Source organism: Taudactylus pleione, unplaced genomic scaffold (genome assembly GCF_031769625.1).
Source record: "Taudactylus pleione unplaced genomic scaffold, aTauple2 ptg000069l, whole genome shotgun sequence".
NCBI classification, from domain to species: Eukaryota; Metazoa; Chordata; class Amphibia; order Anura; family Myobatrachidae; genus Taudactylus; species Taudactylus pleione.
In genome coordinates this window covers 4,069,691-4,094,168 of record NW_028284471.1, presented here as the reverse complement: position 1 = coordinate 4,094,168, position 24,478 = coordinate 4,069,691, and the positions used below count along the sequence as shown (strand labels likewise).

General features: G+C 42.6%; 1 protein-coding gene across 3 annotated transcripts in view; it reads left to right on the top strand.

Annotated features, from left to right (window-relative positions):
• RAD21L1 (RAD21 cohesin complex component like 1) overlaps positions 1–24,478 on the top strand; it is a 258,401-nt gene that overhangs the window by 2,372 nt on the left and 231,551 nt on the right. For all 3 annotated transcript variants that reach the window (XM_088467137.1, XM_088467139.1, XM_088467138.1), the window contains exons 3-5: positions 13,390–13,565; positions 13,762–13,891; positions 13,970–14,069. In XM_088467137.1, coding sequence (XP_088323263.1) covers positions 13,422–13,565; positions 13,762–13,891; positions 13,970–14,069 — 374 coding nt within the window. In that variant the 5' untranslated portion in view covers positions 13,390–13,421. The remainder of the gene's footprint in view (positions 1–13,389; positions 13,566–13,761; positions 13,892–13,969; positions 14,070–24,478) is intronic.

The window sequence follows — 24,478 nt, the reverse complement described above, 5'->3', positions numbered from 1 at the left end:
CTACAAAGGCTTGGATTTGGTGAATAGTGTACCATGACCTGTGCCTGAAAGGATTTTCTGCTCATCAGCCCCTTCCTCCACACCTGTAGATTGAACTTCTTGTGAGTGAACACAATGGGGTGTGGCTTCAGAGGTGCATGCTGGTGCATCTGTTTGCAGAGTCACAGTGGCGATAATACGCAAATGCTAGTATCAGCCTTCCCCCTGGTGCAGTGGCCAGCGCCTGAAGGTGCAAGCCATGAAACACCTACTTTTCAGTGTCTCTAAACTCTTAACACTGCTGGTGATTCTTGACACACCACCATCGGTGCATCATTGATATTTGCATCAGCCCTATGATAGGTTAATTTTCTTAATCTGAACATGGCCGCTGTGGCTATACATCTGAGAACACAGCTGATTTTACAGATCAGCCCGCAACACTTCCTTTACACGCTTATGAGGCATATTTTGTTTGCATTCACTTCAGACTACCTCCCAGTCACCACCCAGGGATGATTATCACTTTGCCGCTCTGTTTCTAATACCGTCTCTCCTGATTGCAGTAGAATAGTTGAACATACACTCTGTGTGAGGCATGCATCGTATGGGTTTTCAAGACTTTTCCTGCATCTGCAGTGCAAATAATGGCCCAGTTACATAAACATCGGCATTTTCTTTGAATTGCGTGCACTGCTGAATCAGGCCCAGAGTGTATGTGGTCAAGAGAAGTGGGATCGGAGGAAGTACTAGCAGCCAAATGGAAAAATCATCTAAGCCCATTCCTAAAAGTAGAGGTACACCTGTAAGGCTAGCTTGTTGACACAGATTCCATTCCAGAGGCAGTTTGTTAGCCTAGGCAATATTCACTGGCTATTCCAGACAATGGTGTAGGAGGGACGCAGAGATCACGAAGGTCAAAATTATGTACTGTACAGTAGTTACAGAATACTTCAATGCGATGCTTCACTGGGTTCTTGAAAGCCGCTGCATCAGGGTCCGGTATGGTGGGGATCTTAGCAGTGGTATAGATTATAGGGCGGAACTAGTCATATGGTCTATTGCCCAGGAATTGGTGCACATGGAGCTGCGATGATATTGCTGCTGTTCTGTTCACCTTTATTGAACTAGCTCCCTGAAAAATAGACATTTAAGCTCTCTCTTTGAAGAGTGGTGAGTCGACCGTTTGGAAAGCAAGAGTGAAGAAGATTACATTAATCTAGGTGAGAAGTGATGAAGACCTGGATGAGAGTTGTAGTAGCTTCCAGGGTGAAGAAGGACCTGATTTTGGGAATATTGCCGAGATGAAAATGGCATGATTGGTAAAGGGTCTGAATGTGGGGGCCAGAAGAAATGGCAAAGTCAAGGAAGATACCCAGACATTCTGGTGGGGGGCTGTCAACCACATTAGAACAATATTACAAGCCAGGGGATGTTATTCATTAGAAACAACAATAAAATGGCATATAAAAATATACATATATGGCACTCTGTTATGTGTTATAAATGTTTTTTTTTCTTTTATACCCACACTCATTCCCTTATATGTATTTAGTTTATAATTTATTTGCATTTATTTATATGTTTTTAATGAGCTATTGATTCATCACACCTTCACTTATATAAGTTTAATTATATTTTATCACCCCTTCACTTGCATATATTTAATGATATTTTGTTCCCCCACACCACCCTTTCAGCTTTATATTTTGAATGATTTTGTCTCCCCCCTTACCCTTGTATATATTTATTGATTCACCCTTACCTTCTATATTTTTATTGAATTTTTTTGTTCCCCCTCACCCCTTCACTTGTATCTATTTAATTATGTTTTTGTCTTTACCCTCACTCCGTTACCATTCACTTATATATATTTATTGATTTTTTTTTTGTCTCCCCAATTCACTTCTAAATATTTAATGAATTTTTGTGACCCTCACCGCTTCACTTGTATATATTTAATGATTTTTTTTTTGTGTCCCAACCCTTCACTTGTATATGGGTCATGTTACATTTCTTGTTAATTTTTAAAAGTTAAAATAAACCACACACAAAAATGAAGCTGAAATTCAACATTAAAAACATTAAAACAACATTAAAAATATGACAATAATATATGAGGTAGGTAGTCATAAGTAATGCTTAGAAGCAGATCAAATTTACACTTTTAGTAGTTTTTAAATAAATGTTATTGTTTAGATGTGTGACTCATGTTACAACAGAATGAACATAGGGGACGTATATAAATTTATTTAAACCTGCTCTGCTAATTATTTTTACAATATGATTGTTATACTATACACATCTAAAACCCTAAACTTATGATAGACACACAACAAATTGAATGTTAACCAAACTATACTTAAAATCAGTTTTGACGTGACTCTTGTTACATACGAATATAACTCACATTACATTTCTGTCCCCAGTCAAAGGGCTCTGATACAAATTACTCAAACCTGTAGAGTCCACGTAATGTAGGCCTGTTCATCTTCCTGATTTAACTGTGAAGATGTATAAAATGTTTCATCTGGTAATGATGGCCATTTCCAATTGTTGCCAGTTTGCTCCAATGTGCTCACTAAGTATTCACAATCTCTGTTGTCCTTGATCTCACCTAAGGTAACTCTTTCCATAATTTTTAACATAGAACCAGTCACCAACGTTAACTACATCATCTGAAGTCACTGTGACAGTTACATTAAGTTCATCAGTAGAAAGAAATTAAGTAGAAAATGTCTTGGCATCTGCTGTGATAGAATTTAATTTTCACGTATTGTGTCCTATATTTTATGAAATCACCCATATAGTTAATGGATTTTTTTGCCCCCCCTTCACTTTACATAGTTAATGCATTTTTGTCCCTGCTCACTCTTTTTATATATTTGATTTTTTTTTTTTGCCCCAACTCACCCTTTACTTTATTCAGTATTTATAAAGATTTTTTTTGTCCCCACCTCGCCCATTCACTTGTATGTATTTATTGATTTTTTTGGTCCCAATTCTTCACTTGTATATATTTAATGAATTTTTTCCCCTTCTCCAAACTTCACTTGTATTTATTTAATGATATTTAATGATTTTTTTTCTGTTCTACCTTCACTTGTATATGTTTTATTGATTTGATTTTTTTTTACCCCTTCACTTTATATATGTAATGCTTTTTGGGCCTCTCCCACCTTTACTTTATATAATTAACTTATTTTTTTTGCCCCCCTCACCCTTTATTTTACATATTTAATGATTTTTTTTTCTCTCCCCTCTCTCACCCATTCACTTGTATATACTTATTGATTTTTTTGCTACATATTTTTTGATCGAAATGTGAGTCTTAGTTGCAGTGCGACAGAACTGCTTAAAAAAATGCACTGATTAATTTGATAAGCGACACTTGTATATCTATGTGATATACAAGTGTTGCATACAGAATCAGACTCAGTCACACAAAGATATATACGTCTAAGGGCCGTATTCAATTAGAGGCGAAAAACCGTAATCGGCGAAAAAGTTTAGCCTATTGCTGCTTTTTGTCTGGTCGGAACTTATCTGTAAATTCAATTCCAGCCGGAATTCGCCTAAACAGAAACTCAAATCAATGTAATAGGTGAAAAAGATTTGCCTATGAATAGCAGGTGAAAAGAAGTGCAAAATATTTATTTTGGGATGCAAACATGGGGAAACGACCCAGAACCCTTGGCACACTCCCCCAAAGGACAAATCTGGCGCCCCAAAAAGCCACCTAAGAACACCCCAAAAAGTACTTTCATTTTTGTGGTGAAAAAATAAAAAGTGGGAGAACAAGCATAAAAACTAGTGAAATAGACAAATTTGACTGGACTACTTATTTTCACCCAAAAATACTGCATTATGGCATTCTTCACCACTTTTGCATAGACGCTAATAAGAAGCAATTTAAACTACTTAAGTACCCATAACTCTTTTATTAGGGGTATTAGTACATATGTACATTGATTACCTATGTTAGTGCATCTTTTTTGGGGGTACAGACTGATTTCCCCACTTCTGACAGTACTTTCCACCAATTCCGCATTTGGCACTTTCCGTTTTCGCGTGGTTTGGAATTGAATAGGGTGAAAAGCAGGGACGCGCATGAAAAGTTTTCGCCTCTGAAACACGTGAAGGAGGCGGAAAGTCGGACAGGCGAAACCTTTCCGAACTTTTCGCCTCTAATTGAATACGGGCCTTAGGTTCAGACGCGCTCGCTAGGATGCGTTCGCACGCAGCTTGCCGATATTTGCAGTCTGCGCATGCGTATGCATTGCAGTGCGGGTGCACGAACTAGTCCATGCGATCGGGAAGCGTTCGCTCGCTGCGCATAAGCAGGTCACCAGAATGAGTGACAGGACATGCTGTTTGTAGGTGATGACGGGATGGTCGATGGAAACGGGGGTGTAGTGGTGCGAACGCAGGCGCGTCTGCGCGTCTTAACACCGTTTCAGAGACGTGCATAATTAAGACGCAGCGTCGTAGTACACGTCACATGGTTGAATTTCACACTGAAGCACTCACAGTGCTTGCGGTAGGGTACCGATGGTTGCATACACTTCCTGGAGATGACGTGTATAAGTGGGCATCTTAAGAAAGGCTGGTGGGCGTTTAAATACATACCGCGGTCGCACGCCAAGACATAGTGGGCGTGCTAATGCCTTGCCGTGCGATCGCCAGATTTGCATACTTTGGCAGCTGATGGCTGCGTGCTAGCGGGTCTGAATCGAGCCCTTAGTCGCATATCAAATTAATCAATGCAGTCTCGTGAAGCAGTTTTGTCGCATTGCATTGCGACTAAGATGCACAAAGATAGTGACCTGGTGCACCAAGAAGGGCTGTATGGCATGACTGCAGCAATAGTGTAAGTGGACACATCTGTACCTGCTCATTCACTTTTTCTTCCTATCTTCTTCTTTCTTCTCTTCATTTTTTAAGTTTCACCTTGGGCTTCTGGGTCTGGGCTCAGGCTGGCCAAGACAATGTTAGTTCTTACTCCTTTCTTGCTCTTCTTGGGGATAAGACATGATGTTGTAATATCCTGGTATCTCATTCCCCTGTCACACCACTGGTGCCACAATACAAGCTCAGGTAGCCTGGACACAGAAGAGAGGGGACTCAGAGCCGGGGATGGGACAGCATAGCTGGGCTCGCGCTGCTCGCAAACTATCCTTCATTATGGGATCCCAGTACCTCATTATGGTCCATAGCAGCGAAACGGCAAAAGTGGCGGCTGTGCAGCCCTCACGGCATTATGTCCTAAACGACTGCACCTCCCTCCCTCCCTCCAGCCCTGTTACATAGCCCAAAATAATGAGATAAGCTGAGTGTAAGACAGTAGCAGGTGAAGATTGATTCTGCCTGTCCACAGATGTTGTTCACTGTGATTCTGAGTACACATTAGCCGATGTGTACCCAGCATGATATCGTAGGCGGCAGGTCCTGGCATCGGCAAGTGCATACACACTTGCCGATGGGGAGCAACAGCAGGGGTCATGCTGACAATTTTGCCTGTTGGACCTGCATGCAGGGTGCGGGAGTGTGCATCGTCAGCGACATAGTTGGGTACACACTGCCCAATGTTTACGCACAGGTTCTGAAACTCAGTCCTCAGCACTCCAAACAGTGCATGTTTTCCAAATATCCTCACAGAATCAAAAGAGAAATAATTTGCTCCACCTGTGGATGTTTTAAAATGTGTTGGTGAGTAATGAATACACCTGTGCACCTGCTGGATGACCTGGAAAATAAGAACTGTGTGGGGTCCTGAGGACCGAGAGAACCACTGGTCTAGGGTGTACCCGGCTTTAGTATAACTACTTTTCATACAATTAGTATGACAAAACTCCAAGACCGAGGGCCGTATTCAATTTGGAGCGAAAAGCTGTTAACGTAATTTTCGACATTTTCACTTTTCCCCGGTTTCAATTTCAAAGACTTTTCGCAGATGCGAAAGGTCTTTGCAAAAATCCAGGGAAAAGTTTTCACCATAGAATAGGTCGCGAAAAAAAGTGCAGAATTGGGGTTTTGGGTTACAAACTAAAAAAAAGTACCCTGCATCCCTTGGACTGTCCCTCAAAGGTATTCTGTGTTAAAAAATTTTTTTAAAGTTCCGCAGGACACCCCAAAAAAATTTACTATCATTTTGGGGGCAAAAAAAAAAAGATTGGGGACAAACTTTTAAACTAGCGAAATAGATTATGTGTGTGTGTGGGGGGGGGTCCCTAAGTATGCCCCAGGTGTTTTTTGATTGCGGCAGGTGGATTTTTTACGATTTTTACAAGTTCATTTTAGGGACTTAAAAATATGCTTGCACCCATTTTCATGTACTTCAAATTTGATGGGACTAGTTATTTTTCAAATTTTTTTTAGCTAAATGCCATTCTTCACCACTTTGACAAAGATGCATGAAAGCACCTGTTTGAGACCGTTTAAAGACCACAAATACCTTTAACAGGGCTTTTTGGGGGTACCCATAGTGATCCCCCATGTCAGTACATCTTTTGGGGGTCACAGGCTGATTTCCCCAAAAATGAGAGGACTTTTCACTAATTACCTTTTCGCCGGAATCGGTATGATTTACTGCCGGATCCCTGCCCGGCGGTTGGAATCCTGACAGCGGCATCCCGGCAGAGGAGGAAATCCCGATCGTCCTAAAGTAAGTATTGACTAACCTATTTCTACCCCCTAACCCTCCCTTTGGGTGCCTAACCCTAACCCCCCCTTCCCTGCCACCTAAACCTAAGTCCCCTGGGGGGTGGGTGCGTAACCCTAAGTCCCCCCCGGGGGTGCCTAACCCTAACCCCCCCTTCCCCTAGCCTAACCCTAACCTCCTGGGGGGGGTGCCTAACCCTGTCCCCCCCGGGAACCCTAAACCTACCCCTTCCGCCCCCCTAGATTTAGACGCCTGTCATTTAACCCTCGCCGGGATTGCGCAGTCGGGAAGCCAGCTGTTGGCATTAGGTCTGCTGGCTTCCCGACTGCATACCTTTTCGCCGGGTCCCGTTTTCGCCTATTTGAAATTGAATGCAGGCATACACGGGCACACGCCCGATACTTTTTCACCAAGAAAAACTCTGATGACGGCGAAAAGTCCGGCAACTGACTTTTCGCCCCAAATTGAATATGCCCCTGAGTGTTAAGATGTGCTATGTCTGATCAAGAGACTGGTTAAGCTGGGTAAACATTAGGTGGACTACCTATCTGACTATTGGTAAGTGCATACAAACTTGTCAATCGTCTGCCGGGTTTGACGTCACAACTGGGTGGACATTTAAATTTGCCCGCCCAGTTGAGCTGTCACTCATCGGCGAGTCGCTGCAGCATGTGTTCGGGCGATTGGCAGGTTGCCCATACACATCAGCAGATGACCGATATATCTTTCGGATATGATGGCCATCTGCTGTGCTGCAGGGCCGATCCGATATGACTGTAACCTACGTCGTTCACAGACATATCGGGTGTACACACCCGCCATGTATTATATATTTCTTCAGGGTCCATAGGGGATCCACAGGGATACCATGGGGTGTATGTGGTTGGAGTGATCCGGGCACCAAACAGTTAAGCTTTAGCTCCCAGGATGCCCCGTTCCTCCTCCCCATATACCCCGCCCCCAGCCATATGCAGACAGTTTTCTAAACAAGCCCAAGGCAGGAGCAGGAGAGAGGAGAAGGAAGAACCATATACTTAAGAAACATTCTCCAAGAAGAACATAGGCAGACAGTTTTTCGTTTGGTGCTGGACAGGATCAGTCGCACCTTTTGTAACAGAGGGACTGCTTTAGTAGTCCCAAGCTTTTAATTTTATTAGTTATTTTATTTTTCTGTTTATCTGAGCAAGCAGCAAGGCGTCCTAATGGGCGCTTATGCCGCTGCTCCATGTACCTCCGCTTAGCTAGCCGCTCCACTGGGGACCCAGGGCTGCAGCCAGGCAAACGTAGACGAACAGGTAAGGTGATTCCCGGCTTGTGTTGTGCAGTCTTTGCAGAGGTGGAGACCAGCCGGAAGCCGCTTTAGTGAGGCGACTGGTTCGCCCGCTCCCCCAATAGACCACTGGGGCGGTTAAAAGCCGGCGTCGGGGACCATGTAGAGGCCAGTTGCACCCGGCGGTTGATGCAGCAGCAGCAGGGAGGTAGGCTCTTCCCTGGCAGCCCCTTCCCCAGCCCAGATCGCGATCCCTCACAAGAGTTTTCCTGCTTCTGGGCTGCTCCTCCTACTCACCCTCCTTCTATATGAGATGCTCAGTAGCCATTAATCAATGCTTTTCTGAAGCTACAGGTCTCAGGATTATCGGGTCCAGTCTTCCTGTATCTCTCCCTGGGGCCAGGTTATACAGTGCACAAAACCTACCAACCCTTGGAGGCTTGAGTAGTTGATTTAGTGCCCATTATACGTATATTTATATGCATTGTATATGACTTGTGCTAGCTCTGTTGTTGACTGTCAGTTATATCTATCCCTGCTGCTCTTTCTCAGACCCTCAACTACCAGGTGTGTTGGGGTTCTTTAGTACTTCACATTTACTTGTATTTGTGAAGGGTGTCACATTGCATTATCAGCTAGACACTTATTTACTTATTTTATGCTACTTATTGGCTATTTCTATGTCTTCCAAAGGCAAGGATAAACAGGAGACTGAGGCCCCTGGTTACATGCAAATCCTGTTTTGCGGGCTTGCCCTCTTAGGATTTCATACAGGATGGTCTATGTGATAATTGTTATATCTGCTCACCAGTTCACCTTACTAGCTCCTGTACAGGAGCCACCTTGGTTCTCCTTATCCCAGGTCATGACACAGCTAGTGGATCTTTTATCAACTCCCATGCTGCCTCCCACCATGGGGTACCCACAGCTATTACAGCCTACTATGTCAGTACCCCATATACATCCTCCTTTGATGGATGTTTATACTCACTCAGTTCAGAATATGGCTTAAATGCCTGCCGCCTCTCAGCAGAGGTTACAGACGGACATACCATTAGCCACCAAAGCACATAGGCGGACTGTATCATCCTCCCAGTCTACCCAGCTTTCGGATACTGATGCATCATCTGAGGAGGCAGATGATGCACAAGGTTCTCTCTCCGGGTCGCACCGTCAATCAACAGTGGATGTTCCTGCTTTAGTGAGGGCGGTTAAATCAATCCTGAATATAGAGGATGATGAACCAGCCCCTAAACCTAAAACCCCAATGTATAAAAGTCAGAAGGTGGTTAAGGCTGAATTACCTCAATCAGAACAGCGGACACGGGATCCAAGAAGGCATTCAAATCCTTACCCTTCTTTGGAGACAGGCTGTTCGGCGCAGAGTTGGAAAAGATTGTGGTTACTGTGGAAGCCTCAAAATCTGCCTTTATGCCATCAACAGTTGTCCTCTTCTCGGTCCTTGTGTCCCCAAGGTAAGGCAAGAGACCAGTCCTTTCCTAGGCAGTATAGTTTGCACAAGACCACCAAGCCGTGAGTCACGCAGTCTTGGTCGGCCAGACGTCCGGCTTCCAAGTCGGATGACAAATCTCCCGCCTGATGGGGCGGGCCTCCTCATGATAAATCCCAGGTTGGGTGGCCGGCTTCTTCGATTTGCCGACTCTTGGCGTCAAGCAACAACAGATGCCTGGGGCCGAGAAGTGGTATGCTCTCACCTTTCTGAGGCTTCCTCCTTAGCAATTTTTTTTGTACAGGTCCCCCTATAAGACCCTATCAAGGCCTTGGCCCTCCAAGAGGCCATTCACTCCCTGCTGTGTTGAGGTGTGATGATACCGGTTTCTTTCAGGATGCTTACCTGCATGTACCTATTACTCCAATTCACCAGCTGTTCCTACGGTTTGCTTTCTGCAGCAACATTACCAGTTTTGGGCACTGCCCTTTGGTCTATCAAAGGTCACTCGGGTCTTTACCAAGATAGTGGTGGTGATGGCGGCACATCACAGACGCCATCTCCAGCTGACCGTGGACTGTCTGCAAACACACAGCTGGATCATCAATTGGAAAAGTCATCCCTATCTCCGATACAGCAGATAATACATCTGAGGGCACTCCAAGATTCTCGAATACAGAGGATCTTTCTGCCAGCAGAGAAGATTTTGACACTATACTTGTGTGTGTGTGTGTGTGTGTGTGTGCAGCTTACTCCACAATCGGAGGGTATCCATTCACTCAGCAATGCAAGTCCTGGGGTCCATGGTATCCACCTTCGATATGGTGGAATACACCCAGTTCCACTCTAGGCCCCTTAAACAACTGATTCCCGGATTGGGAACTTCTCACGACAGATGCCAGCCTTCGTGGATGGAGCGTGGTAATCGGTCATCATACCTTTCAGGGACGGCGGACAGCCCAGGAAAGTCGCCTGCCCATAAACATTCTGGAGCTTTGAGCAGTGCAGAGCACTCACTCAGGCGCAAGATCTTCTCTGGGGCAGGCCGGTCCAGATCCAGTCCAACAATGCAACTGCGGTAGCGTACCTCAACCATCAGGGAGGCATGCAAAGTCGGGCAGCCATGCAGGAAGTGGCAAACATTCTGGTCTGGGCTGAAGGTCATTTCCCGGCAATCTCGGCAGTGTTCATTCTCGGAGTCCTCAACTGGGAAGTGGACTTCCTAAGCAGTCAGGACATACACGCCGGAGAGTGGGCTCTCCATCCGGATGTCTTTCAACTCCTGGTGGACAAATGGAGCCTGCCAGATGTAGACCTCATGGCCTCACACCACAACCACAAGGTCCCCAGGTTCGTGTCCAATACCAGAGACCCCTCAGGCACCTTCGTGGACGCTCTGGCAGTGAGGTGGGACTTCAATCTCACATACCTCGCTGAGCTGATAAAATTTTCAGAATTAAATGCAATAGTAACAAAGTACGATCTGGAGTCATATCCTGGATACTCTCATCAGCTGGAACTTGGTGACCTGGCCGTGAGTATATCCTCCCTGTCTACCCCATCTGTGTCACACCTGTTTGTCTGCCTTACCTTTTTAGAATGTAAGCTCTTGCGAGCAGGGCCCTCTACCCTCTTGTGCTTCTCCTTTCTTTATTTTCATCTACTTCTTACTCCCCACTAGGGCACCTAACACTTGGTTGCTTAAGCTCTCCTGCTTATGTGGGTGTTATGGTCGCTAATGTGGCAATGTATATTATCCATGTTCCTTGTCCTGTAGTGTATTGTATTGTACTGTAAGTCTTTTGTCACATTTGTTTTCATACATTGTAAGGCGCTGTGGAACACTTGTGGCGCCAAATAAATAAATGATGATAATAATAATACCTCTTTCCTCCCATCTCCCTCCTCCCGAGGGTTCTTCGAAAGTTCAAGCAAGAAGGTGGCACGGTGGTACTAATAGCCCCAGCCTGGCCCAGGCGACATTGGTTCACCAACCTACAGAGTCTCTTTATAGACACTCCTCTGCTACTTCCTCTAAGGTTGGATCTGTTAGCGCAGGGCCCTTGCCTGCACCTGGACCTACCTCGTCTGTCTTTGACGGCGTGGCTCTTAAGTCATTCCTCTTAAGAGCCAAAGGTTTTTTTCACTCTGTGGTCCAGACGATGCTCAGGGCGCTTAAGCCTGCATCTATTACAGAGTTTGGCACGCTTCCAATGGTGCTCCCCTAGAGACTATGGGGTAAATTTACTAAAGTGAGAGTTTTTAGAAGTGATGTTGGCTATAGCAACCAATCAGATTCTAGCTATTATCTTCTAGAAGGTGCTTGTTAAATGTGAAGTAGAATCTGATTGGTTGCTATGGGCAACGTCTCTTCTAAAACTCACTTCTAAAACCTCTCACTTTAGTAAATTTACCCTTATGACCCTACAGTTATTTGGGTCTCCCAGGTGATTGCTTTGCTCCAGGCTTTGTTAGACCTCGGCCTCCACCTGGCCTCCCTTAGAGTTCAGGTTTCTGCTCTGTCAATCTGGTTCCAGCGAAGGATTGCTCCCCTACCTGATGTTAGAACATTTTTTCAGGGTGTTCTCTGTATTCAACCTCCTTTTGTCCCTTCGGTGGCTCCGTGGGATTTGTCCTTGGTTCTCCGGGCTCTACAGGCTCATTCGTTTGAACCTCTGAACTCAGTAAACCTCAAGTGGCTGACAGCAAAGATGCTCTTTCTCCTCGCTATCTCCTCTGGCAGCAGAGTATTTGATTTAGCAGTGTTTCCTGTCGCTCCCCATTTTTGATCTTTCATCCGGACAGAGCGGTCCTCCGTACCAATGTGGGTACCTTCCTAAAGTGGTATCCCGGCTTCATTTGAATGAAGAGATTGTGGTTCTGGCCTTCCAGTCCTCAGATCTTTCTGCAGGTAAAGCTTCCTTGAATGTGGTCCGTGCTTTTCGGATCTACGTGGATCGTACTAATTCCTTTAGGAAATCAGATTCTCTCTTTGTATGGTATGGCTTTCACAAGTGAGGCTGGCCAGCTAACAAACACTCTGGCTTGTTGGCTCCGCATGACAATCTCTCAGGCCTACATGCAAGCTGATTCCAAACAGGGTTACAGCTAATTCTACTCGGTCTGTGGGACCCTCGTGGGCTGATCGACATGGTGCTTCTGCTGAACAATTGTGCAAGGCAGCCACGTGGTCTTCCGTTCACACCTTTCTTGTTCTATGTCTTTTATACCTTTGCCTCTCAGGATGCTTCCTTTGGGCGACGGATTATCCTTTCTGCTCTAGAGCGTCCCCACCGTTAGGGACAATGTTTATGGACCCTGAAGAAGAAATGAAGAGTTATGGTAGATTTGCTTTTGTTAACTCTATTTCTGTGAAGTCCATAGGATCCACAGGGCACCCACCCTGACGCACCTGGCCTCATTGGTAATTTTTTTTCTCGATCACTGATTCCTTCATCTTCTTGGAGAATGTTTCTTAAGTATATGGTTCTTCCTTCTCCTCTCTCCTGCTCCTGCCTTGGGCTTGTTTAGAAAACTGTCTGCATATGGCTGGGGGCGGGGTATATGTGGAGGAGGAACGGGGCATCCTGGGAGCTAAAGCTTAACTGTTTGGTGCACGGATCACTCCAACCACAGACACCCCATGGTCTCCCTGTGGATCCTATGGACTTCGAAGAAATAGAGTTAACAAAGATAAGTCTACCATAACTCTTAATATATCGATCGTTCAATGGAAAGGCCGATATATCTAATAGTGTTTACAGCTCAGCCCGTTTGTCAGCTGATCAAAGTAGATAAATTGCAACATCTTGAACATAGGTGATAGACACACATTGCAAGCAAGTGTAAATATTACACGTATAAAACACTGATTGCACAGAGTTCGAATGCAGATAGGGTGGAGAATGAAGGATCATTACAACCGTGAAATGTGTTCTATTTCATATTATTGCATGACAGTGTTCTGTTTTATACAAAGAAACTAAAATCTCAAAATAATAACAATCACCTTCATAAATTGTATTGCAGCTGTAGAGCACAGTGCATTTCTGTATGTAAGTATGTTTTACACCTTCCTACTTCTGGGCAAGCGAGGTGCTCTTTCCAAGATCTGGATAGCTGCACACTGGGAGAAAAAACTTACCAAAGCTCATATATTTGAGTGCAACCTTGATTTGGCCATTCAAAGCATCATGGCTCCAAAGGTATGTGTTCAAGAGATCTTTTATTAAGGGATTTGTTATTAAGACTAAATTAAGGGTGTGTTATATTAAGGCAGGAATATTTTAAAGCAAAAAGATTATGACCATTATGAAAACTTATTTCTGGCATGAATAGTTCAGAAAGACTGCAAGATGCTGGTATAAATATATTAAGATATTATAAGATTCTCTCTGACAGGTCGTTATCGCACTGAGAACATCAGGTCATTTACTTCTTGGAGTTGTGCGGATCTATCACCGAAAGGCAAAATATCTTTTAGCTGATTGCAGTGAAGCTTTCCTCAAAATGAAGATTACTTTCCGTCCAGGTAACTAGACATCTCTGGATCTAAAACACAATAATCATTTTAATGTGTGCTTATGGAATGTGTTATATATTTCCCCAGGAGCTCTAGATCTTGCGGAGGACAACAAGGAAGCCAGTTATAATGCCATAACCCTTCCAGAAGAGTTCTATGAGTTTGATACCCAACTACCTGATTTAAAGTAATTTTTCTGAATTTTTTTTTTTTTTTTTTTTAATGGGAAAAGGGCAAAATGTAATTTTAATGTAGTTTAGATAAAATTAATGTTTAAGTAGAAGTAATATGTATAATGCAAACCAATAACTATATAAATAGTTAATATTATAAATACTGTCTTACATCATAATCTTAGCTTTTGCTGTCTGGAAGCTTCCGTAATGCTATATACTGATATGAAACAAAATTATGTAATAGCAAAATTCTATGAAATTATATTAAGTTGCAATCATAGGGGGTGTTTATATTTTCCCATACACAGCAGACTCTTTTTATTTCCTGTTGCAGACTGCAGTGTAGAACCCATACACAAGAAATGTAAATAGTGGGTATGATCAAGTTCTGTCATAATATGGGATTTTTATACATGCATTTGTGAATGTTGTTATAAGTTGTTTTATTTGAGGCAATTGGCATTTTAGGCTCAGTCACCTTTTTAAGTCAGTGACTTCAGTTGTGGCATAAATTGACAGAAATATGGCTGCATATAATTCAAATTCTTGATGATCTTACTAAACTTTGCTGTTCTGCCTTGAAAGGAAATACAGTACAAAACTTCCTTAAGCACTAATGAAGGATAAACCATTATTTAGAGTTCACTTCTAGTAGGTTTAAAACTTCTTTCTATTTCTCCGTGCCATTTTCATATTTGTCAGTGCTTTGTATTGTATATTTTGACATAGAGTTCTTGAACTTTTTCCTTTCTTTTTCCTATTTCAATTAAGTGTTTATTTTTAATGACCTATTTATTTGATTTTTACTATGCACATTATGTTTTGTCTTATGTTTTGTCTGTTGATTTACTAGATAGCATTTTCTTGTATCCAATGCTTGCTGGATTCTATTACCTTTTGGGAATTATTTTCTGGTGACTGCTCTACAGGTGGAAGTGCCAGAATGTGTTAATGTCTACCTGTTAATCAGGGCTAAAAGTTCAAACTAGTTACCTCAAATGTACAATTGTGCTGTAAAGTGTTGGTAACATTTTCTTCTCCTCTTGTGCCTCTCGTATGCTGTGTTAGAACATATAAATTAGTGGTCTCCTTGTCCCCTTCTGTGACTGTTTGCTCTCCAATAAGATGGGTAAAGAATAATTGAGATGTTGCCTTCCCACTTTAACTCACAACTGCCTGATTCTACCAGGGCAACCGGCTAAAGCGAGTTGCCCTAACCTTGCTGCTGCCCTCATCCCTATCTGTGGTTTTGTTGTAATGTTTTGTTTACTCGCTGTGTATCTATGCAATGGTACTTATGCTGTGTTATTTATTTTAATATTTGCTTTTTCTACCACTGTGTGGCACTAAATAAATAATAATAAACTTACTGGCTGGATGACTGACCAGCAAGCATTGCCCTCACTTGCCTCAGTATGCCATTTTGCCATTTTTGATGTGAATTATGCTGACTAAGCTCAGATTTGTAATTAGTGGTATTAGTGTCTCTCTCGTTGTGGGTTAAGCTTCCTTAGAGAGCTTTACAAGGCAGAAACCAATGGGGACTATTGGGTCAGAAAGAAAAGATATTAAACTAATTGTCAGGGAAACCACCTAAACTGGTTTGGGGTGGAATTAGGTAGGGAGACTATACCTATCGGAATCTACTCAAGGAATAAAGTTGACTTTAAAAGACAATTGGCCATCTTCCCTCCAATTTGGAAAAATTGAGTTTAAGTCCAACTCTAAATTAGTGTAATGTGCCATGGTGGTATTAAATTGGTTATTATTGGGAGTTTCATTAAAGCAGGGTTGCATAAAATTGGATTTAAAAAAATAAAATAGAAAAAAAAATCAAAAATGGATTTATTTAATTGAAATCAGATTTTTTGGGATTTAAATAGGATTTTTTTATAAAAAAAATTTAAGTAAACGTTTATTTAATTTTTTTTTTTTTAAAAACCTATTTAAATCAAATAAATCCGTTTTGTTTTTTTAAATCCAATTTTATGCAACCCTGCATTAAAGTATGATAAACATGACAAATGAATATAGTGTGGTTTTTAATATGTGGAAAAAACAAATTGAAAGTGTTGTGAAAGGATGGCTGACCATTGGTTATCCATCTGACTGGTACTGGCAAGTGGCCAAACAATAAATGCCTGATGCAGCATTGGATAGAAATTTGGTTATGTGCTCCTGCATTGCATGCATTGAAATATAGGCTATTGGGACTACAAGCAATAGGGGTTGCCAATACCCAGCTTGAAAATCACAACACCTGGCCAGGAATTTAAGCTAAAGGAGGTAAATGTACTTTAAACTCCTATTACCAGTTACAAGAATTAAGAACTGCTGTTGGGATATATGCCATTAACAAAATGACTGCTTAATTAACCTCTACAATTGGAGAGCAGACCAACAGGCTCCTATGCTACTAACTCACTAATTGCTTGCTTAACCCTTTCCTGTACTTATTGTCGGCAAATTACGACTGTATCTGACCATTTAATACCATCAACACAGTGATTACTAAAGCTACTATGACCTAAATATGGCAGATTAAGGTTTGAACAAATATTGCCTGCTTTTTTAAAAAGTTTCTACTGTGTGTGTTTGTCTATACCGTCCAGTGTGAATGTAATGTGTAATTTTAAATTAATTTTAAATAAATTACCTGCTTTGTACCCCTACATTTCCTTTTATATGTATATTTACCATTAAGGTTTGAGTATTCCCTGACTGTTAGCTGCTGGAAGAACAGGTGTTTTACAATACTATTATCGGCGCCAGGTCTTTTTTTCTTATTTTAAGAATGATATTGGGTTTAGCTTTATATCTATTCTTCCTATTTTTATTTTTTTAACTATACGTACAATTTTGTGTGGTGATGGGTATACAGTAGATTGTATTCTAAGGGGGTGAATGAATAGTTTTTTCGGCGCCCAAACACAATTCAATTGTTGCTCTGTTCGATTGCCAGTACCGCATATGCGCGCCCACAATACCGCATATTGCAGCTAATCCTGTCTAAAGTTCTGCTTTTAGCTCCCAAACAGCAGACTTGGTTCACATTTCTGCTCGTCACTCTGGTAGACTGCAAGCAGAAATGTGTGCGGCCATGGCTTCTCGTGCCCGGACTCAGCAACAATTGAATTGCTCTGTCGGGTGCTGAAAAAAAATAGCTATGTCTAAAACAATTGAATCGCACCCAGTGTATGACTCCTAATTGTACCAGACAGTATTTTTATTGCGAACCATTAGGCTCTTTAAAGTTTAATTATAAATCTCATAATTCAAAACTGTAAAATGCTGTTTTCATAAGTATTCACCCTATTTGCTGTGGAAGCTCCAAGTTTACACAGATGAAAGATCTTGCCCTAACAATTGGCTCTCGTTTGGCCTCTATCTTTGAATCATTAAAACATGTAATATTTAATAGATAAAAGAGCCTTAAATTAAATATCATTGGTGTATCTCATGCAGAGGTGCTGAGAGGGGAGGGAGAGCGGTTACTACTTACCCAGGCCTCGGCCGGTTAGAGTGGTCTGACGGAGCCCCTGATCAGCGACCTCCCTCAATGCTCTGCCCACTACCGCTGCAGCCGTGTCTGTACAGCAGCACAGTCATTGCGGCACATTGCGTAGTGAGAGAGCAGTTTCTTCTCACTGCCCGATCTGTGGCTGTTCTGCTATAGAGACGTGGCCGCAGTCATATTGGGCATAGAGGAAAAGTGTCCCCCTGGGTCCGCCCCCCTCCCTCCTGGAGCCACCCACTGCTCTGAGTAGTTTATTCAGGGATTTTTTGTAGAGGGAGTGTGGCCACGTCTTCCCAAAATTGGCCGCGCCCCTGTCAGAGCGCTGGCTCCGTCAGAGCTCTCGACGGCCCTGATCTTATGCTAGTCTTTTATGTCAAATTGTACAATAAAATGCTTATGAGTTTACACTGTGAAATACATACCATGTGCCGGTTATGTTTTGCTAACTGAATCTCCGTGGACTCTTCTTAAGTATACATAGCTGCTGTTTATGTAGAGACCTTAAATACCTAGTTAGGTAGTATTTATTCTTTGATAATACTTGTTTGGATGTTCTTGACAAAGGTTTGAGTGAATAAAGCCGGCCAAACACTGTGCGATTTTTTTTTTTTGCACAATGTGGACAATTTAGATAGATTGTGACGATCAATTGTGCACATCGTGTCTGGATTTTGGACATTTACGATGACGATGCGCGTCTGCCGTCGTAAATCTGCATCGTACATCTTATGGGAAAACCGTAAGATTATGACCTAACGTGTACGATGTGACACACATCGTAGTAGTTTTTGTGTATTTACGATCCGATGTACGAGGACTTGGAAATCCCTGGCCACTCCCCTTCTCCATTTTGTGATTGAGAGATGTCAAAACGGAGAAGAGCAAGCAGCATCGTTTCCATCGTCTGCCTTGGCAAGTGAGTATATATGTACTATACAGCCTCATTGTACACCCTGTAACCACTGTGCCACCAATGTTAATTCCCCTGGCAAATCCTTGTTTATACCACTGTGGCACCAATTTTAATTCCCCTGGCACAACCCTTGTTTATGCCAGAAAAAACTTCAAACAAGAAGTGGTAGGCGCTATTCAATTAGTAAGAATAAATATTCAATTTATTAAAAAAATAAAAAACACATATAATCCACATATAAAATGTATTAAATATTACACAATGCTTCCAATCCAGTTGGTACTTAATATTCTAATGAAATTTTATACTTTTAGAACACTTCTATTCAAAAAAACCACATGATCATTGTAATTGCTCATTAGAATGGCTTAAAAAATAGCATGCTTATAAAAAGGAAAAAAAGGTAAAAATGGACAAAAATAGGAGGCTTTTGTTATTAAAAAAAAGTCGGTTCAAATAACATCCTTTTATCCAATAACCAACTTTTGTATTGTAGTTATTGTGATTATTCCATCATGCTGTACTTTATGACACAGATAACATTTCTCTGGCAGGTTCCTGATAATTATACAAGAACACAGCCCAGGCTTCCAGGGAGTTTTAACCAGCTGTTTGTAATTCTTGTCACTGGCTGTTTATACCAGAGCACATAGTCAGTTTGAAATAGCTTGAACAGAAATGTATACTTCTCTCCTGGGTTAGATCATCTGATAAGTCATTTAACTGCGCAGTCTCCTGTAGATAAAAGGTAAATAACGCGTTTCTCTGCCTGTAAATGCTATCAGCGGCTTCCTCAGATTTATATACATCTGTACTATACAGGCCGTGCTTCGTAACCGGTGTTGTAGGCAATTTTAGATGGTTGGTGGAGAGTCTGTCATAAAATTCAGTTTGTTTGAAGGAACCACCATCGGAAGCATGGCCATTTTTACCCACACCGACATAAATTAATTGATACTGTAGTTGGCATTTACCACCGCCATCAGCACGATAGTGTGAAAGCCCTTGTAGTTGAAATAAAAGGAGCTGCTGTGGGGAGGCGGGGTAATGCGAATGTGTTTCCCATCAATGGCTCCTCAGCAATTTGGGAAATTCCAATGTCTTTCTAATTCATCACCAATGGTCTTCCAGTCCTCCATCGATGTTGGAAACTAAAATTCAAACAAAAAACAAAACAAAAAAATAATAAAAACAGTATAGTAACATGAACATTACCTATATCTCCTCTCCTACAGTCTGCAACGCTTGAGTTTGACCCAAGTGGAAGCCCACACTTAACATAGCCTCCTGAAAGTGGGCCAGAAGTGCCGGAGCCGCCGCGCCGTGCAAGAAGAACGGCACGTCGTAACTTGCCAGCCCCGTATCCACTCTTGCAGCAGGTCAAGCAAGCCCTAGCTAAACCACCCGATCAATATGATAGCCTGGGATCACATTTGGCAAGCAATATTCGCGTAATGGATCAAGATCAGCAACTCCATGCTGAAAGGCTAATATATGATATCATTATGATATCATTATGCAGGGGAAAAGAAAGCAACTTGCAAATATATCTAGGGTCATCGAAGAGCCGGTACTCACCTCCGCGTCCAATACGGCCCATGGGTATATGGCATTGCATTTATTACCAACCTACCAGGACACTGGAAGAATGGGGCCAACCCCATCCCAACCCACAACCCCTCCCACTTGCAGTACACCTGAAGCATCCTACCCCTAAACATCCTCCTGTTCATATGTTCTTTATCGCGCTAAGTTGTCCAATTTGACACTTATTAAAAGTGAATATTTCACCTGTATCAGCCAGTTTTTTAGGTTGTCCAATAGCTGCTGCAGGGTATGGGGTGTGGACGATGCAGTTTGGAATGGGTGACCAAACGCATGGCGTAAGGGCAGATTATTTGGCAGGGCCTCATTCTGCACTTGCGCCACTTCAAATTCTACCACTTTCCCAGTGAGAACCTTAGGAGGTGATGGTAGGACTTTGAGGAGTTTATTGAGAATGAGAGGTTTTAGTAGGGAAATGTGGAACAAATTCTGAATCTTGAGGTAAGAAGGGAGTTTTAGTTGGTAAGCCACAGGGTTAATAACCTTGATGACGGAAAAAGGACCAATGAACCGGGGTGCAAACTTCATGGATGGAACCCTGAAGCATAGGTAGCAGTTGAAAAGCCAGACCTGATCCCCCGTTTGCATCTTGGGAACAGTTCTTCATCTTCTATCTGCCCCTTTTTTATATCGCTGAGAGGTCTTGAGGAGAGTAGCATGAACTTGGGTCCAGATCTGGGCGAATTTCCGTAGTGGTGAATCAACTGTAGGAACATCAAAAATTGGCAGGTCTTTGAACTCAGGAACTCTAGGATGGAGACCATAAACCACATAGAATGGTGACTGACCAGATGAGGAGTGTGCGAACTCTGCCTAAGGAAGAGAGTCAGACCAATTATCTTGGGAGGACAACATGTAGATCCTTAGAAAGGTATTTAGATCCTGGTTTACCCTCTCTGTAGATCTGTTACTTTGAGGGTGATAGGCTGTAGAGAAATTTAGTTTAACTAAAGTGGAACAGAGAGCTCTCCATAATTTGGCCACAAACTGTACTCCACAGTCTGATACAATTTCAGCTGGGAGTCCGTGCAGGCGGAATATGTGATGTACGAATAACTGAGCCAATTTGGAAGTGGAGGGTAGATTTTTGAGTGGTACATAATGGACCATCTTAGAGAAACGGTCGACCACCACCCAGATGGTGTTGTAGCCATTGGACACTGGCAAGTGCATCACGAAATCCTAGGACAGATGGGTCCAAGGACGAGTAGGAATAGGAAGAGGCATCAGATCTCCGGCTGGGGCTTGTCTAGATGATTTGTGTTGAGCACACTGAGTGCAAGAAGCAATGAACTCAGCCACCTCTGATGTCATGGCGGGCCACCAATAGGAGCGCTGCAGAAACTGTAATGTTTTACTAATACCTGTGTGGCCAGCAAAGCGGGATAAATGAGCCCGAGACAATAGTTGCTTCCGTAACTCCGGAGCCACAAAGGTTTTTCCAAGAGGAGGTTCCACCTGAATAGTTTCAAAGACCTGTGAGTCGAGGACCGGGGCTTCTCTGAGGACTTCCATATTGCTATCTGGAGATAAGGAGCATGACAGAGCATTGACTTTCTGATTGAGAGATCCAGGACGATAGGTCAGAGATAAATTAAAGCGTAAAAAGAATATGGCCCAGCGTGCAAACCTTTAACTGATGCATTGGATATTTTTTAGGAGCAGCAAGTTACGGTGGTCGGTGTATACAGTAAGTGGGAACTTGGCACCTTCGAGAAGATAGTGCTACTCCAAAGCTAACTTAACCGCCAGCAATTCCTGTTCTCCGGTGGCATAGTTCCTTTCTACTGGAGAATTTTTTTTAGACAATAACCCACACGGATGGATCTTGTAGTCCTCGAATCTCTGCGAGAGAACAGCTCCCACTGCCTTAGAGAAAGCATCCACCTCTAACAGAAAAGGCTTGTTGGTGTCTGGCTGTCTCAGGACTGGAGCTGACATAAAGGCCTGCTTCAACATTTGAAAAGCCGTCTTTGCTTCGGGAGGCCACTGGAAGGGAATGGCTCCTTTACGGGTTAAGGCTGTGATGTATGGATTCCTACCTATCTATACACTCTAAAATTGTCGCTGTTTAGCGTTATGAGGCGCACAAGAAATAATTGCTTTCAGACTTTGATTGTGGTTCCAAAGCACAAAAAGTTATTATTCACCATCAAAACAGAGAGTTACACGCTGTGATCTAAATACAATTAGCGCAAACAAATTATACAGACACAAGGTACAGTGGTTACATACACACGCGCTCTGGACCCAGATCCCAGCATCAAAGATGAAACCTCTGTCAACAGCAAAACAAGAAGACTGGCATCTAGTTTCAGAGAGCCCACATATATACTCTTACAGAGATAGGCAATACAAAAGAACAGTTTGGCATGATTCCATTGGTTCTTCTTCCTGGTTCTTCTGTTACAGTACAGTTCATAGGTCAGTTCGTATGGTCACAATCCAGCCTCCAACAGCTCTTTGTGTCCATTTTCCCGCTGCATAATAAATCTAGGCTGGCTGCATTACATCATACATTTCAATGCCTAACTCTCTATGATCCATAACTTGCAGACACATGTTGCGATTTCTTCCCCGATGCAACCGGAAATCTGCAAAGACACAGTAGTTTAGAATGACACCAAACACGGTCTGCTTATCATGCACTAAACCTTAGATATCAAATAACATGTATTTCACAACATTACTGATAATGAATAAAACCTTAAATATTAACCTTAAGGCTAGGGAACCTTTTTATGTAAGTGTGCAGTGTGTAAGTATTGGGGTATTGAGAAAAGACGCTAGTTAGCGTTGTGCGACTACGTGTTTTGTGGAGTACACCGTGGTATGTGTTTTGCAGGGTTGTTCATATTATATGTTTTAATAACTGTTTGTATTTATATATTGAGGACTTTTAACATCTTTCTATTGCGTGGGAATCGCACAATGCTAAATAATAGCATCGCCGTATTTACTTATAATTTGCGAGATTCGCTAAAGTGGCGCTGGGCGGCCAGTCGCAAAATGGCGTCTTGTTGCCATTCGCAAAATGGCGTTGTGCAGATTCAATTTTAAACAGATTCTGACTCAGCTAATTATCCAGCTTCGACAGATGGGAGCCACAAGAGACGAAAATCCTTTTATAAACTTTGTGTAATAATTGCAGAACCCAAAAAGTCTTTGTACTGCCTTGAAAAAGTGGGACGAGACTAGTCCAGAATTGTTTTAACTTTTTTGGGGTCCATCTCCAATCCAGATCCAGAAATAATGTACCCTAAAAAATGGAATGGAAGGCATTTCGAAGACACATTTTTTCGATTTTGCAGTACAGGACTTCTTTAACATGGCAACGATGTCCTTGAGGTCAGAAGAAAAACTCTAAATGTCGTCCAGATACACAACCACGTTAACATAAAGTAAGTCTCTGAATATTTAATTTACAAAGTCCTGGAAGACTGCAGGGGCATTACAGAGCCCAAATGGCATCACTAAATATTCGAAGTGCCCATCTCGCGTATTGAAGGTTGTCTTCCATTCATCGCCAGAGCGAATTCTAATGAGGTTATAAGCCCCTGGTAAGTCCAGTTTAGTGAAGACTGTAGCTCCTTTGACACGATCAAACAGCTCTGTAATGAGAGGCAATTGGTGTTTTATAGTATATTAACCTTATTTTCTGAAAAGACGTTAGAAAAAGACCTGTATGGAATGGGAATTTGTAGATTTTCTGATGTCTGACTTGCATGGAATTCCAATCGATTTTGGGATTGTGTTTGCATAGCCAAGGGTATCCTGGAATCACATTGTGAGATGCCTTGGGAATAATCAGGAAACTTATGAGTTCTGAATGAAGTGCTCCTGTACGAACCAGCATAGGACGAGTCCGTTTGGAAACTGTGATAATGTGATCGAGGGTAATACAGGATACTTGGAGTTTTTTGACAAATCCAAGAGCCATGAAATTTTCTGCTGCCCCAGAATCTAGGAGTGAGGAAACGAACACATGACCTTGTTTTAAGTCCAGGGTTATGGGCAAAACAGACTCAGCATACTTCGAGGACGGAGTCACTACTCCTAACCGAGTGTCCCCAGGGATGGTGGGAGCAGGAAGCTACAAGATGGTCGGACTCCCCACAACACATGCAGAGGTTTTCTCGGCGTCGCTTCTGCTGTTCTTCATTAGTGAGGCGAGCCCGGTTAAGCTCCATAGGTTCATCATCTGTGGATCCTAGGATAGAGGTGATGGGAGAAATGGCAGGACGCAACCTGCAATGATCACTTCTACTTTTCTCTGCCTGTCATTCCCGAAACCATAAATCCACCTTATTGCACAAAGAGATGAGGTCGTCGAGTTTAGTGGGAAGATCCCGAGTGGCTAGGTCATCCTTTAGCCGATCAGAAAG